We start from the raw sequence: 15,130 nt of genomic DNA, 5'->3' as shown, positions 1-15,130 counted from the left end.
TTTGCTCGTAGGCGGTACCAATACAGAAGATAACAGGAATTGGCACAAACTGGTACAACAGGTACATTAACTTTGCTCATGGGCTGTACATAGAGCAATAGAAAACAAAACAGTAGAAAACTTCATTCGCAGGCGGAGTGGATAACAGAAAAAACAAGAATTGACAAAAGCTGGTACAACGGGTAAAATTGGTGCAACTGTTAGGGAGGAATACAAGAATTGGACCAGTTAGTATCTAGAAATGAGAGGAAATATAGCAGGGGGCAGGTATTAGAGTTGGATGTAAAGTACAGCAAGCAAATGTGAGACCAGACTGCGGAATCGCAACGAGGAAATGGAGGAGGGGTTACTACCAGAGAAAGGCAACAGAAGACAAATGAAGGTGAAGTAGAAAGCTTCATGGAAGCTGAAGGGGTAATAAATCGCAGACACCCAGATGAGGGAAGGATGGAGAGGGGCACGGCTGTTAAAACAGTCCGAGGCAGAGATTAGGTGTCAGGGAAGGCTTGGGTGAAGAGCCAAGTCTTCAGGTTTTTTTTTAAAGTTGGGTGGCATGGTTCCAGTCGAAGGTCAGGAGGGAGAGTGTTCCATTGGTGAGGGCCTGCTGTAGATAGAGCTTGTTTCCTTCTTGAGGTTTTCGCTGGTGGGGCGCACAGTGTGCCTTTGTAAGCGGATCTGATGGGTCTGGCTGATGTGTGAGATCTTAATTGGATGCTTAGCGAGAGTGGGGCGAGGTTGTGCGTCGCTTTGTGAATAATTGTGAGAACTTTGAAAAGGATTCTGAATTTGACAGGCAACCAGTGTAGGGAACGTAAGATCGGGGTGATGTGGTCTCTTTTTTTGGAGTTGGTGAGGATTCTAGCAGCGGCATTCTGTACCATCTGAAGTGGTTTGATGGAGTTAGCTGGGATACCAAGCAGGAGGGAGTTACAATAATCAATCTTAGATAGAATGATAGATTGTAGTACAAGGCAGAAATCGTTGAAATGAAGTAGAGGTTTAAGGTTTCTGAGGACTTGCAATTTATGAAAACATTCCTTCATGGTGTTATTTTTTAAATTTTTTTAAGTTGGTTGTCTAGCCAGGTTCCTAGGTCCTTGACGGCGGATGAAGGGTTGAAGTTAGTGGTTGCAGGTTGCGAGGAGCTTGGAGGGTTGAGCCGGATAGTGGTGTCGTCCTGCGATATGATGAGCATCTCTGTTTTATTGGAGTTGAGAACTAGGCTAAGACTGGAGAGTAGGTCCTTGATTGATTGTAGACATACATTCCAATGAGACAGGGTTTTATGAAGGGACTCTGTGATTGGGATGAGAATTTGGACATCATCCGCGTATAGGTAGTGAGTTAGCTTAAGATTGGTGAGTAGCTGACAGAGCGGGAGAAGGTATATATTGAACAGAGTTGGAGAGAGGGAGGAACCTTGGGGGACTCCTTGGTCAGAGAGGACAGGTGGAGAGTCTTTATTATTTATCCTAACTTTGAAGAACCTGTTGTCTAAGAAGGACCTAAACCAGCTGAGGGCAGGACCCTTGATGCCTATGTTTGCTAGACGTTCCAAGAGAATTGCGTGTTTAACCGTATCAAAGGCTGAGGAAAGGGGAGACGGGTGACGTCACGAACCTGCATGGCGGCCTGAATCGGTAGCTCCAGAGAGCCTAGTGCTAACATTGCAGAGAATAGAGCCCCATCTGCTTTCCTCCGTGCTCCGACGAGTCTCCTGTAAACCTTTCTCTACCCAGACATGACATCTAAACGAAAAGGACCCGATTTGAGGCAGTATACCTATGCGAAGGGGAAAGATGAGGAAGAGCCTAAGGAGGGCCCTGAAGCCTCGGACGTGAGTGTCACGGCGATGGGGGAGGATGAACATTCCGACTCTGAAATGGGGCAGCACGATACTTCTCTTCCTACCCGAGATGAATTTCGTTGATGGTTCCAGGATCTCCGCCAAGATATGAAAACTAATAAGCAGGAGATGATGGCGATAATGGCGGAATTGCGGGAAGATATGGCGGACATTGGCCAGAGGGTCGATGAGTGTGACATCCGTCTGGAGGGTCAGGCGATACGCCTGGATAAAATACAGGACGAAGAGGCTGCTTTAAGTCAAAAATGTGTGGAGGTCACAGCAAAATTAGAGGATCTGGAGAATAGGAGTCGTAGGTGTAACCTGCGGTTCCGGGGTATTCCAGAGACCGAACCCTATGCTGATTGTGAGGCGGTGGTGAAATCCCTCTGCAAATTTTTTCTATCACCGGAGACATCGGGGGAATCGATGGATGCTACACCTGACATAGAGATTGAAAGGGCGCACCGAACCCTGGGTCCGAGAGGGGCCAATCAACCGCGGGATATCATAGCATGCTTTTTGAGATTTCCCGTTAAAGAAAAAGTACTGGCTGCTGCGCGTAAGCAGCAATCTTGGCAGTGGGAATCCCATCAAATTGCAGTTTATGCTGATATTTCCTCTATTACTTTAAAAAAGAGGCAAGAATACCAACCCATCACAATGGTGCTTCGTAGGGAGAAACTCAGATATCGCTGGTTGTTTCCGATGGGCATCGCAGTCACCATTCAAGGAGTAACATCCAAGGCCTTTAACATTTCTGATGCGGCGGCCATCTTGAAGACTGCAGGCTTTCCAGTTCAGGTTCCAGCGACGCAGCAACAGCGGGAGAGACCGGAGGTCAGAAGATGGCAGCGGGTGGAAAATGGTGGTCGCCGGCTGCGGAGGAACGCCAGTAACCAGCTCTTGCCAGGGGAGAAGAAAGGAGACACTTGAAAAGACTCCCCCTGAGTGTTTTGTGAGTTATTCGTACAGCAGTTTACTTTGTACCAGGGCTTGAAGGTGAGGACACACTTGAAACGGAGATACTCATTTGACTGTTTTTGTTGAGTTACCCGTTGCATCTGCAGACGGGGTTTGCTGTTGTGAAATTATTTGACTTGGGGCAGCTCGATTCCTATATCTATAGTTTATGATACTGGGCACTGGAGTGGCGAGGGGCCGCTACAGGGACTTCACGCGTCTCATCTGCTTCGGCAGAAGCGCCATGAGGGTCTGGCGCAATTACTTCGGGGGGGGAGGGGGGAGGGTTAAGGGACGTGGGGATACATGGGACCATAAGCTGGATATGATTAATGGCAAATACAGGTTAATTCAATCATGCAGAGAGTTTGGGTGTGTGAGATTTGGGAGTGGAGGGATGCTTTGTGTCATACAGGGTTTATGGTTTTCTCCATTTGTGATACTGGTGCACACTGAGTTCCTGTACAATCTCTCTCATGGCGTTACATATTCTCTCCCTTAATGTTAAGGGGCTCCATACGCCACGGAAACGGCATCTCTTACGTCATGATATTCAATCTCTAGGTGCCAAAATAGTATGCTTGCAGGAGACTCACCTCACAAAAAGATATGAACATGTGCTCCACTGGCCAATGTTCACTCATAAGGTTTTTTCAGCAGCCCGACCGAAGGCTAAATATACTGGGGTCTGTACTCTATTTTGCAGAGGGGAGGACTATGTTATACATAAGCAGATAGCTGATGAGAATGGTCGCTATGTGCTAGTCTGTTTTGATTATCAGGGGACCACATATACCCTATTGAATATCTATACCCCTAATACCCATCAGGGAGACTTTTATTCTCAGATCGATGGGCTTTTGGACAAGGAGGGGGAGGGTCTACTTATAGTTGTGGGTGACTTTAATCTAACCTTGAACCCCCCTTCTCGATACCTCTAAGGGGGTACAGGAAGGCTCTCGACCTCACCGCAAATGCCTTAAATCTTTGATGGCTAAATGGCATTTGGTGGACCCTTGGAGGCAGAGGAATCCAACAGGAAGGGAGTATACATTCTTTTCTGTACCTCATCACTCCTATTCCCGTATTGATTTCTTTTTAATTGATACATTTTTGGTGGACAAAATTGGGAATGTAGATGTGCAATCTATTACGTGGTCTGATCACGCCTCTATAACTTTAAAGTTGAGGGGGGTGCATGCCTCCTCTGGCATCAAAATCTGGAAATTGAATGATACTCTGCTACGCGATGACAGCTTTCGCCAGCAGATCACTGAGGGTATTCAAGAGTATCTTAATCATAATTCTGGGGCGCCTACCTTGATCTGGGACTGCCTGAAGGCGGTCGTGAGGGGCCAATGTATTTCACGGGGAGCTTATGTAAAGCGTACCAAATTGGCACATAAGCAGAAGCTTCTTCAGAAGATTGAGCATTTAGCACGTGAACACAAACACACGCAATCGGCGGTGCTTTATGCTTCATTACAACAGGCCAGGGAGGAATTGACAACATTGGCTTCTGCAGAGCTGACGGACAAATTAAAAATGCTGAATTTGGAACGATTCGCGTGGGGGAATAGGTCTGGGAAACTACTGGCCAGATTCCTAAAACGTCGGCAAGCACAGAATCAGATTCTGGGGATAAGGTCCGCTGGAGGGGAACTGTTAACTTCTCCCCCAGATATTCGTAAGAGGTTCCAGGAATTTTATGGAACCTTGTATACAGCTGAATCCGATATTACCGATACGCAGATTCAGGAATACCTGAGTAGAGTATCTCTTCCGATCTTGACTCCGGAGGAGAGGGGTAGGCTTGATCACGAGATCTCCTCCTTGGAAATCCAGTGGGCTATTAAGGACCTTAGGGCTAATAAAGCTCCGGGCTTAGATGGTTATACGCCTCAATATTACAAGACCTTTTCTGCTTCTTTAACCCCGTTACTGCGAGAGCTCTTTAATTCTCTACGGGATGGTGAACCCTTGAGATCCGGGTCCAATGAAGCTGGCATCACCATTCTTGAGAAACCAGGTAGAGACCCTACACATTGTGGGTCTTACCGGCCTATCTCCCTTCTCAATATTGACCTGAAATTGTTAGCTAAAATTATGGCCAATCGGTTGAATGGTGTTATGAGCAAGTTGGTTCATACTGATCAAGCGGGGTTCATACCGGGGAGAATGGCAGCAGACAACATCCGCAAAATAGTAGATTTAATTGGGTGGGCCAGAAAGGAGGGGGAGCCGATGGTCTTACTCGCAGTAGATGCGGAAAAGGCTTTCGACATGGTGCATTGGCAGTTTTTATTTCAGACTTTGCGTGCCATGAATTTCGGGGAAAAATTTTTAACCTGGTTACAGCTTCTGTATACAAACCCTACGGCCCGAGTAAAAGTTAATGGGATATATTCTGATGCCTTTAATATTCAGAGGGGAACCAGACAAGGGTGCCCCCTGTCGCCATTACTGTTCGCCTTGTTTTTGGAACCGATGGCTATCACGGTGCGGGACACATTGCGGATCCGGGGGGTGGAGATCGGGGATAGATCTTATAAAATGTCCTTGTTTGCTGACGACATTTTGTTCACCCTGACTGACCCCGCCACCTCCTTACAAGGGGCTTTGGATGCCTTGGGTAACTTTAGTGGAGTTTCGGGTTTTAAGCTTAACGTTGATAAATCCGAGATTCTTAATATTACGTTGAGTAGTTCAGAGCTTCTGGATCTTAAGCAGCAGTTCCACTTCCGATGGGCGTCCTCTAAAATCAAGTATCTAGGCGTATATCTTAGTAAAGACCCCGCGGAGTTGTACCAGCTGAACTATCCTCCCCTTCTGCGTAACATTTTTGCTGATTTGGATCGCTGGTCTGAACTATACCTTTCCTGGACGGGGAGAATAGCTTCAGTGAAAATGAATGTCCTTCCCCAGCTTGGCTATTTGTTTCAGGCGCTCCCGATTTTTATCCCCGATGCTATGGTAAATGGCTGGCAGAAGCGTATCTTTTCATACATTTGGAGACGACGCCCTCCGAGGGTTTCCAGAATGGTCCTATACCGCCCTCGGATACGGGGGGGCTTGGGAGTTCCCAACTTGAAATGGTACCTGGTTGCATCCCAGTTGAGGGCGCTATTTGACTGGCATAGACTTAAGGAACAGAAACAATGGGTGGTAATAGAACGCGCGCTGGCTGGCGTCACTTCGCTTAGTTCCCTGATATGGCAGCCCAAAACAACACGTCCCTCCTTAGGGCAGGCTACAGCTCCAACTATTTATTCTTTCCAAGTTTGGGACAAATGGAAGACACAGCTGACTGGAGACAGACGGTACTATTATAGTTCCAGCTTTCAAACGAACTCTAAATTCCCTTTGGGTATGGTTTCTCCCGCCTTTCGGCGCTGGTATGAGAAAGGAATTAGAAACTTTGGCAACTTATGGGGCATGGAGGGAATTATACCTTTTCAATCTCTGAGGGAGGTATATGATTTGCCACCGGGGGATGTATTCTCCTATTTGCAGCTTAGACATTTTTTTCAAGCGGAGATGGTGGGGAGGGATCTGCTGCTTGGCAAGACGCAATTTGAGTCCTGGTGTGATCAAGCGGATACCTTGAGGAAAGCTATATCCCAGGTTTACAACCATATTAACAAAGACCCTAACATCAAACCTTCATATATGCAAGCCTGGGAGAGGGATTTGGGCCGATCTCTGTCGGATGAAAATGGGATCAGATATTCGCTAGCACTAAAAAGGGCTTGCCCTACTCCCAGCTTATGGAAAATAGGTACAAAGTCTTATTTCGTTGGCATTATACGCCATCCCGGTTACATAAGTTCAACTCTACCTATGATTACAGATGCTGGAAGGGATGTGGGGAGGAAGGAACATTCTACCATTTGTGGTGGGATTGCCCTTATATAAAGCAATTTTGGGCTGATTTGACTTTACTTATCAAAGACATTTTGGAGATTGAGATAGCTCTTACGCCAGAACAAGTATTATTGAATCTCCCATTTGATCTCCCTGTCGTATCAGGGAAACTAGTTAATTGCATTATTTCAGCTGCAAAATGCCAGCTTGCCAGGGATTGGAAGAAGTCAGGTCCCTTAGCTGTGGAAAGGATACATGCCAGGTTGCAGATCCTCAGTATACTGCATGATAGTGTGAGTACCTTTCGGGCCTGTGAGGTGGCATCATCTCAGAAGGTGTGGCGGCCGTATAGGGACTGGCTGGCGAGACGAAACACCTCAGGCACCTTATTATCCTAACGTTCTCATGACACTTCCACCGCTGGAATGTTTTACCTGTATCTTCTACAGAGTGTTTATCTAGTTTTCTTTGCTACTGGAGGGTTGGGAGGGAGGGGGGAGGGAGGGGATCATCACAGATATGTGCATTGTATTTTGAAGGAATGTAGACCGGAGACTATCTACTGTATTGTTTTGGTAATCTATTTTTATTGTCAATTTTCCACTCGTTTATGCAATGGTTGTTTGTTGTATGCACACTTTCAATAAAAATTTCAATTATAAAAAAAAAAAAAAAAGGCTGAGGATAGATCTAACAGAACAAATAGGTAGGATTGACTATTTTTAAGGTTCAGGAGGATGGTGTCAGTGAGTGATAGAAGGAGGGATTCAGTGTTCAGAGTTTTACGGAATCCGTATTGCGTCGGGGTGAGTATGTTGTTTTCTTCCAGGTATTCCGAGAGCTGTTTGTTCACTATTTTCTCCATCAGTTTGGCAATCAACTGTAAATTGGCTATGGGATGGAAATTGGCTGGGTCCGTGGGTGGTAGGTTTGGTTTTTTTTAATAGAGGTTTAAGAATTGAAAGCTTTAGCTGGTTTGGTACTAGGCCCTGGGTTAGGGAGATATTTATGATATCTGCGATAGGTTCGGAAATAGTGTTCATGACGGAGATGAGGAGGTTCGTAGGTAAGGGGTCCGAGGGGTGGGAGGACAGTTTGAGGTTCTTGAGGAAATTTTCTACCTCGAGAGAGGAAGCGGGCTCGAATGCTTCCAGACTTGTGGTTGGATGAGGCAGGGTCACAAGTGCCGAAAAAGGTGGGAGACTGAGTGTGGAGAGAGGATCAGTCAAGGTGGTGATTTTTTTCTTGAAGTAGTTGGCCAGTTCGCTTGCTTTGTTGAGAGCTTGGTTGTCTGGGATGATAGGGGGGGATGGTTTGGTGAGTGTTGAGACATAGGAAAAAAGAGCCTTGGAATCAAAGATGAAGTTGTGGATTTTTTTTTAGAATAGAAGTCTTTCTTTGTTCTGAGGATGGTGTTTCTATAGGTGTTGAGGAGGGATTTGTAGGTAGCTTGTGTCGTGGTGGAAGGGTTTTTTCTCCATCTTTGTTCTTTTTTTCTTAGTTCTTGTTTGAGCGCTTTCAGCTCTGGTGTGAACCAAGGTTTCCTGTTTTCTAGGGCGGGTTGAAGAACTTTGGTGGTGGAAGGGCAAATTTGGTCCACAATCTTGCTGGTGATATTAAACCAGGAGGAGGTAGCTGTGCTTGCGTCTGAAAGGTCCAGGTGCGATAATTCCTTGGAGAGATGCTCGCTGAGTAGTTCTGGCAGGCAGAGTTTCCTATATTGGATGGTGGTTTTAGGGTAGGTAATAGGTGGTTGCTCGTTGATTTCTAGTGCTGTTATGATTCTATGGTCCGACCAAGGGACTGGGGAGCAGGTGGAATTGGAGATAATGGTGATACTGTCATTGATGAAGATGAGGTCCAGAGTGTGGCCTGCTTTATGCGTAGGGCTGTTTATGATTTGTGAGAAGCCCAAGTGACTAAGTGAGGAGAGGAAGGTTTCACAATTATGGGATTGAGGAGAGGCGTCAACATGTAAATTAAAGTCTCCCAAGACTATGGTTGGTTTGTTGGCGTTAAAATGTTTGGTTATGAGTTTGATCAACGGCGAGGGGTCTGATTCTAGGGTTCCTGGAGGGGAGTATATAAGGCCGATTTGAAGATGTACAGATTTGAAGATGGAGAATTCGAGCTTTGATGTTGAGATTGTAGTTTGTAGGGTTAGCCCTAATCCTTTTTTAGCAGCTAAAAGGAGGCCTCCGCCTCTTTTTTTAGGTCTCGGGGCTGAGAAGACGTCGTAGGATTGAGTGGGAAGTTGATTCAGTAGCACTGTGTCGGTGGGTTTAAGCCACCGACACAGTGGCTTAAACATGCCAATATCATTTATACTTGCAGAATTTTTAATTACTGTTATACTCTATCGCCCAAATTTTAAAAGCCCGGCGTGCGCAAAAAATGGGATATGCATGTGGCCAGGCCATGCGCACATCAAGCACATTTTTGCAACAGCCTGGCCACACGCATAGCTCGTGATACAGGCGGAAGTGCTGGCCTTCGTGAAAGGAGCAGGCCGGTGGGCAGGGGCAGATCAGGACAGCGGCCATTAGGCCCTATCCCGGGGAACCGCACGCCGGCCAGCTGGTGGCGCATGGAATGTCATCTGTTCAGATAAAGTAAGTTCCACACTTTAAAAAAAAAAAAAAAAAGGTAGGAAATGGGGTTTTAGGGATCAGATCAAGTATACTGTGCACATTGTAAAGCCAAATGTGATGTAACGTGTGATATAAATAAATGATGATTTATACTTTTGTCAGAAGTTACAACCTACTAAGGACAACAAGGACTAGAAGAATGACATTTGGATCTCAGATTTTATTAGAGCCGTGGATGCTTATCCAACCAAGCTATTCTGTTTTTATTTCTACTTCATTTTTTAAGGAATTCTAGAATATATTTTCACTTGGCAGTTGAGAGGTAGGATGTGTGGATATATGGAGCAAATACTGATTTAATACATTTACTTCCTGGCTATAAGACAACAAAAAGTGAACATTAAATAAGAACAGCTTGTTCAATGTATGGAGGCCAGGAGGAGAAGCATAGGTGGAGAGAAAAGAGAAAAGAGTGAGAAGAAATAGTTTGAACTGAATGCAGAAGCAGCTGGACATGTCTTAGAAGCAGTCAGGACCTGATTTACTAAGTTTTTTATCCACAGACACTAAATGGGAGAAAAACCTTACTTAGTACATTAGGCACTGAATGAGTACCTTTAGGTATTGTTTTCCAAGCAAGAATTTCATCGATTTTTGGGTGATCTAGAATCTCAGAATTGACGAACCTGTATAGCAAGATTGTGTCCTGTCTTGTAAAGATTCCTGGGCATTCATGGTGGCAGAAACCACACCGTGGTCAGCCACAGTTCCCTGTTTGTTCGTGATGTTTTAAATAGAATAAACAAACGTCTGCAAACTAGACAGGAGCGCAGTTTAGAGTGAAAGTAAACTGCTAATATATGTACTTTTTTTTCTTATAACAGTATCTAGCACTTACAGGATCATGTTCTCCAAAAAGTCCTTCACTCTGATTCCGTGACACAGCATTGTCTTCCATTCCTATTTCTTCCCCGTAATATGTGATAGGTGTCCCAGGAAGGGTTAGCAGGAGCATATTTATTACATTGATGTATTCTTTCCCAACACGAGATGCAATTCGTTGATTGCTGGGGCTCCCAACCTAAACAGAAAATAAAACCTAATACATTAATCCGCCAGGCACGAGAGAAAACAGAGGATCTAGAGAGAAAAAGCTTAGTAATTGGAACCCTGGAACGAAGGAGCTGAGTGAGAAATCACAAAATTAACAGGAAATGAAAAGAATTAAAAAAAAAGAACCATAGAAGCTAGCGGAAAGGAAGAAAGTTACAAGAGCCAAAAGGAAGAAGGAAATTGGAGGGGGCGATTGGGAGGATCCAGGCAAAAGGTCAGTGAGGGTGTTGGACATAAAAGAAGGGAACCAGTGCACTCACATACATACAGAAAAACATAACAATCAAAAGTGTTGCCTTAAGTTTTGTGTGTCCCAACTATATAATTTGTATAGTAGATATTAAATGTGGCTATCCATAACGATAGCCTGAGCTAACCGTATTTCAAAAAAGCAAAATAAACAATGTTAGGAATTATTAGGAAGGAAATGGTGAATAAAAGAGAGGATGTCATAATGCCTCTCTATATCACTCCATGGTGAAACCACACCTTGAGTACTGTGTGCAATTCTGGTCACTGCATCTCAAAAAAGATATAAATATACTGGTGAGAATGTATAGAGAATTGTGACGAAAATAATAAAGGGCATGGAAAGGCTCACCTATGTGTAAAGGCTAAAGAGGTTAGGGCTGTTCAGCTTGGAGAAGAGACGGCTGAGGGGGGATATGATAAAGGGCTATAAAATTGTGAAAGGACCTGAATGGATAAATGTGAATCAGCTTTTTACTCTTTCAGATAATAGAAGGACTAAGAGGCACACCATGTTTCACTCAGCACACAAGCTTTGGAATGTATTATCAGAAGATAGGGGTGTACATTCGTTTGCAACGTATTGGCAATCCGCAACGTATAGGGCCATATTCGTTATATTCGTGGGGAAGCGAAACGTATCGCGATTCCCACAAATACAACAAATCTTCACCGAATTATTCGGCAGTCTAAAGGAGCGAATTTAAACAAAACCCCTACCCTTCTGACCCCACCAAGACTTACCAAAACTCCCTGGTGGTCCAGCGGGGGTCCGGGAGCCATCTACTGCACTCACGCCGTCGGCTGCCGGTATTCAAAATGGCGCCGATAGCCCCTGTGACATAGCGCAAAGGCTATCGGCGCCATTTGGATTACTGGCAGCCAACGGCCCAAGTGCAGGAGATGGCTCCTGGACTCCCGTTGGACCACCAGGGAGTTTTGGCAAGTCTTGGGGGGGAGGGGGGTTGTGGTTAATTAAATTTTAGCCGGGAAATGAGTAAGAATGGAACGCATGAACGGATCGGCCCCCCATGTCGAATGCAATGTTTCTGCCCCCCCCCCCTCCATGAATACAAATACCGAATGTAACGTATGCGGTCCCTCTGCACATCCCTATCAGAAGATGTGTTTAAGGCAGTAAGTGTAGCTCGGTTTAAAAAAAGGTTTAGATAAGTTTCTGGGGGAGAAGTCCATAAAATACTATTAAACCATGTTGACTTACAGATAGATTTTTAAAGAAGCGCGCGCGTCCATTTTATAACGTTATAAAATCGTTGGGCCACGCGCATGTGCGGGCAGTGCATGCACAAGGGGGGGAAGGATTTACGCAATTCCCACGTGGCAACGCATCCCGGCCTTCCCCAGTTCCCTCCCAGTCCGCTTCAATTAAGGAGCGGACTGGGAGGGAACTTCCCTACCCCCTATCTAACCTTCTTTCCCCTTCCCTTCTCCTCCCCACCCCCTAATCCCTATCCTATCTAATCCCCCTTTTTTTTTTTTTTTTAACCTTTTGCACCTCAACAGGAGCTGTAGCAAGTTGCGTGTGCCCCCTGGCACAGCGGCAAATGGCCGCTGTACTGGCCGCCTCCTGCCCCCTTAGACTGCCCCTTTATCAGGGCCCAGCATTTCAGCACGTAACAGGGTTACATGCGTGGCTGGTCCCTTTTGAAGATGCGCATGATGGGAGCAAGGCACAACTATGCATGTTTTTTTAAGCGCGCAGGGGAATAAAAATTTGGCCATTAGGGAATAGCCACTGCTTATTACCAGCATCAGTAGCATGGGACTATTTAATGTTTGGGTACTTGCCACCTGGATTGGCCATTGTTGGAAACAGCATGCTAGGCTGATGGACCCTTGGACTGACCCAGTAAGGCAACATCTTATGTTCTTACTGGCAATACATTTGTATTATTTATTTATTTAATGTCTCTTATATACCGATGTCCGTTCGCACATCGCATCGGTTCACAGTAAACATGAACTTTATGGGCGAAGCCCTTACAGAGAACGGATAAATACAGTTAACTTTAGGGCATAGCCCTTAACAAAACCAGGGAAGCAATACACTGGAGGGGGGTATTGATTTACATACTATTACATACATAGTAGTGGTAGTTGGAAGGATGCACTGGTATGCTATTTGTCTAGCTACACAATATAGCAAATAAGTACAACTGATTGTTAGAGACTAATTACAATTAGTGCTATAGTGTGCTCTGTGTTCGAATGGTATGCACATTATTAAAAAAAAGATTTATTTATTTTTTTTTTTTTTTAAGAATTTGTATAGCAGAAGAACCAAAGTTTGGTTCTCAACTTGAATCTTTAACACCTCAGGTTCATCAAAGTTGAAAATACTGCAGAGGCAGAAAGAAGCCATGGTTAATGCACAATGGCAAATTCTAGTTGCTGCATTTAGGGCCCATATTTGTAGAATTCTGCCCCACACCTTCTCCTCCTCCCCACGAAGTTGTGGACTGTCACTGTAATGACTGGAATAAAGTAAACTGATGCATGAATATAGAATAGGTGGAAAAAATTACGAATGAAGGCTTATCGTGCCAAATTCCAACTCTAGTTCCTATTGAGCTGGAAGTCTATTGGAGCAGACCACTGTAACAAAAAAATATATATAATAATTTGAATTGCTACAGACTCCATTAAAGCGTCATCTATTATGCATGTCCAGAGCCTTACAACCCAGCTAGGCCATTTTCCTTTTGGCATATTCTTCATCCATAACTCTACGAGGGAAGAGACGGAATCTCCTGAAATTCCTTCATTCAGCTGAAAGAGATAAAAGTTGAAGGGGAAATCTGCTTCTTGGATGAAAGATGTTCCATAATACATCATCGTCTTTTCAACTGCCTTATCATCGCTGGATTCTGTACCCATAAACCTTTAAGAGAATAACCACAATTAGAAATTTTATAAAGATTACTTTTCCTAATGCTTTTAAGTTTAAATCATTGCAAGCAGATATTCTGTGAGGATGTGTTACAAAACTATCTTTCCGTCACCCAGATTACATCACCATTTATTCAGACTGTCTTTCTGACTATAGCTCATTCCAGATGACCCTGTGCACCTGGCTCTTTGCTGGCCTTGCCCTGACTGTCCTTTACTGGCCTTCATGGATCTGGTTCTCAACCTAGTCAGTCTGGTTTTCAGACTACCCACAATGAATACCATGAAATCTGCCCTGCTTGGCATCCCTATTGAGGCTGCCCATGAGTCACATCTCATGTACTGGTAACTTAATTTCTTGTTTTGCAGCATCATATTATTCAAAGTGTTTTTTTGCTTCAGCAACCTTTTAATCAGCCAGTCAGTTCAGACTATCTGCAAAGGATATGCATGAGATGTATTAGCATACAACTGAGGCAGTACATGCCCATTTATCTCATGCATATTCATTGTGGACATGCTGAAAACACAACTGGTTGGCAGTCCCTGAGGATGGGTTTGGAAACCATTGTTTTCAATCATTTTATGGCACATATTCTGAACCAATCCTTGTCTCAGTGCCCATCTTAAGAATATAAGACCTAGAGTACTGAATGCTTTGAGGCTGTTTATAGGAAGCAGGGCTTGTGTAGACTAGTTCATGCCCCGTCATACCCTTCCAATGCTCAGCAGTTCTGATTAAGGGATTATATTGACAACTGTTATATTTAATAGTCTCTGCTTGACCCATGCTCTCTACATTTATTTCATCCCTTAGATTGATTTTTATTGGAGAATGTGACATTTGACCTTTATGCCATGCTTTTCTTGACAGATGACTGAGGGTTGTATTTGGGGGGGGGGGGGGTTAAAAAGGTAAAATGTGGGATGTGCATTATTTCTGTCAAAATTCAACCAGTAAAAATGATTAACCTTAGAATTTAAAGAAAAGCAAAACTTATTTCATCCTTTTTTTGAACTTGATTATGCTTTTGGCCTTCACACTATGCTGGAACAATCAGTTCACAAATTGATTTAGTTAAGCATTTTGTGCCAGCAGACCACTGAATGCACAATTTGGGCTGCTGCCTCTCCTACCTATATTTTGGCATGGCTGAATTACCAAACAGGTCTTTTGCTACAGTAGTTCCCTTTCCTAGCATTTATTTTCAGCATCCCACCTACTGCATCAATGGAAAAATGATCTAGTGGCTCTTCAGGTTGCTGTTGTGTTGTCTGTCCTGAAGGTATCTGATACAATTACTATCTTTCTAAGCCAGTGACACACAACTTCCATATTTATACATTACTGTTCCACTGATCCATCAATTCTTTGTGTGCTTTAGTACAGCCTTAGTTCATTTTTAACAGTTATTCCTTGGCCTGAAATTTCCATGTTACAAATATCAATAAAAATTGTATGTTGTTCAATATATAATCACTAAAAATATAGTTACACATGGAAAATGATTATTTTTAAGCATCGTGGTCTACAACATACAGTAATGCATTGTAAACCCATGCTTGTTTTCTTACAGTTTGCATTAAAAAATTA

The 15,130-nt window shown here is 44.1% G+C and overlaps 1 protein-coding gene across 1 annotated transcript in view; it reads right to left on the bottom strand.

Annotated features, from left to right (window-relative positions):
• SLC3A1 (solute carrier family 3 member 1) overlaps positions 1 to 15,130 on the bottom strand; it is a 72,899-nt gene that overhangs the window by 2,978 nt on the left and 54,791 nt on the right. The window contains exons 7-8 of the mRNA XM_029593338.1: positions 13,327 to 13,528; positions 10,163 to 10,345 (exon numbers count right to left, since the gene is read on the bottom strand). Coding sequence (XP_029449198.1) covers positions 10,163 to 10,345; positions 13,327 to 13,528 — 385 coding nt within the window. The remainder of the gene's footprint in view (positions 1 to 10,162; positions 10,346 to 13,326; positions 13,529 to 15,130) is intronic.

Source organism: Rhinatrema bivittatum, chromosome 3 (genome assembly GCF_901001135.1).
Source record: "Rhinatrema bivittatum chromosome 3, aRhiBiv1.1, whole genome shotgun sequence".
NCBI lineage: Eukaryota > Metazoa > Chordata > Amphibia > Gymnophiona > Rhinatrematidae > Rhinatrema > Rhinatrema bivittatum.
Note: the sequence above shows the minus strand (reverse complement) of the source record. Positions and strands in the feature narration are given on the sequence as shown.